The sequence below is a fragment of the Ostrea edulis genome, chromosome 4 (assembly GCF_947568905.1).
Source record: "Ostrea edulis chromosome 4, xbOstEdul1.1, whole genome shotgun sequence".
Classification (NCBI taxonomy): domain Eukaryota; kingdom Metazoa; phylum Mollusca; class Bivalvia; order Ostreida; family Ostreidae; genus Ostrea; species Ostrea edulis.
The window spans coordinates 65,113,789-65,115,870 of NC_079167.1; the positions used below are offsets into that span (position 1 = coordinate 65,113,789).

The following is a 2,082-nucleotide window of genomic DNA, read 5'->3' on the forward strand; positions in this document are numbered from 1 at the left end:
TCCACTATTCATTGTCTCGTCAGCTTTGAAGGTGAATATTGTCAAATTTGTCGTTGTGCGATCATACCAAATTATTTGATTTGGAAGTTGCAAAATGCATATTCTTCGTTTATTGTATTGTATTTTCAACATTTTTGGAACCCGAACGTAGTTTTATAGCTATATTTATATATATAAAGGCACAAGTAGCAAATTAGACAGTCTAGTACCGCTGTATGAATCAAAACATGCATAAAATATTTGATCTGCATCCGTGAACACTTTTCCATTGTTAAATTTTCTCTTGTCAAAGTTAGAGAAATTTAAGTTTGTGTGATTTGGTTTAAATACCCCAAGCATTTATATTCTTTACACAGGGTTTTGAATTTTATTATGTATACAAATATTGACATGTAATTGCATAGCTGTGATAAAGAGGCGATTTGTTTTTCGCCGAGCATGAATATTTTGTAAGATCCATGATTGAATTGTTGATAAATAAATGAAAGTATGGATATTTTATTGCACATTGATGTAGAAGTTACATTGTAACAATTCGTTAAGCATGTCGATGAGAGAAATGAAATTTGATGATTTGTATGAAATGGAGAGATTCCAATATTTCAGTTAATTTCATAAATGTAATTTGGCACAAGAACACAAAGGTAACTAACTATAAGTCTCCCTATCTAACAACAGTTACACCCAACTTTAGACTCCGCCTTTATAACGAGCCTGGAAAGGTTTGTCGTCGTCAACGTTGACATGCTGGCCACGGGTTCTCTGGATTGAATTCTTTGCACAACAGTTTTTGCCAAATTGTCAAAGACTTCGTTGATTTCAGTTTGTAAATTCAAGCTCACTTCAACGTACGGTAAATCGAGATATTCTGCGAATTTTTGCGCCCGGTCAGTAGAGACGACTTTTTCACGAGATTCTCGCTGGATTCCTAGGAGAGTTACCGATATTTCACTGCTGCTGCAGACATTCAGCATGTCGTTGTACCTGTAAAGAGAAAGTAGACCCATTTTGTAACCCCCAATGTCTCGCATTTAAGCTGAACCAATGTTATTTGTTTTGTCATCGCACCACGTGAAAAGAAAATGTCAAGAAACACCTATCTGTGCTTACCAGTTCTCAAGATTAACGAAAGATGTTTCCTGAGAGAGATCAAACGCAATGATGGCGCCCTGGGCCCCCCTGTAGTATGATGATGTCACACTTCTGTACCTCTCCTGTCCTGTAATCAGATTGTGCTATCAGTCTTTCAGGGTTTCAATGAATGAGACAAAAGATTGAAGCTGAATTTTACCCCACAGCACACTATTGTAAACACATGCATATCACATAACGTCTTTCAGTCAGGCAGTATTCTTCCGTCTTACCTGCAGTATCAAATATTTTGAGATTCCAGTCCCCGTCTTTGTTGGAGATTGTGTGTTGATAGTACAGCAGATTGTTGCTTCTGCTGATGTTCTCTTTGCCATGACAAAGACAGTAGCTCTCCACCAGCGTTGTCTTTCCGATCCCAGAATCCCCTACCACGATGAATTTCAGATTCATGTCTTTTTTGTTTTTTCTACACATAGTGTCTCTGTCGTTAATGGACGTTGGTTTTGTTGTAAACATCTTGGGAGAAACGTACTCAGGCGATTTGAATATTATGGGGTTTTTTTCCAAATCAAACTGAATATTATCGTTCTTTCACAATCAATAACTTCCCGATTCAATATTTGAAGGTATCATCTGTCGATAATGTAGAACATTCAACATGTCAGACTAATATACAGGATTTATCAGTGAATACAAGGTATTCCCTCTTCTGATAACAACTTGAATCAGCTGCACTGGTTTCGATTTTGTCCTATTTATACACTGATCCACCTGATCAAAATGTGCATTGTGGGAGGGGCTTCAGATTTAAAGGACGTGTGTGATTATGAACAAAACGCTACCTTATTGTACTCTGATATCCTTTCGGGTGAATCGGTCATCTGAACAGACATTTGACTTCTGTACACTTGAATCAACGTTGAATCAGGTACCCGTTGATGTGTGTATAAGTAGATTTACTTCATTTTTAAGACAGGTAATGACGTATGG

General features: G+C 37.2%; 1 protein-coding gene across 1 annotated transcript; it reads right to left on the minus strand.

Annotated features, from left to right (window-relative positions):
• Positions 1 to 353: 353 nt before the first annotated feature.
• Positions 354 to 1,848, minus strand: LOC125670048 (uncharacterized). Its single transcript, XM_048904968.2, has 3 exons — positions 1,365 to 1,848; positions 1,111 to 1,219; positions 354 to 984 (listed from the first exon to the last, which is right to left on the minus strand). The coding sequence occupies exons 1-3, from the start codon at positions 1,606 to 1,608 to the stop codon at positions 669 to 671; spliced, it is 669 nt and encodes a 222-aa protein (XP_048760925.2). The 5' UTR covers positions 1,609 to 1,848; the 3' UTR covers positions 354 to 668.
• Positions 1,849 to 2,082: the final 234 nt, after the last annotated feature.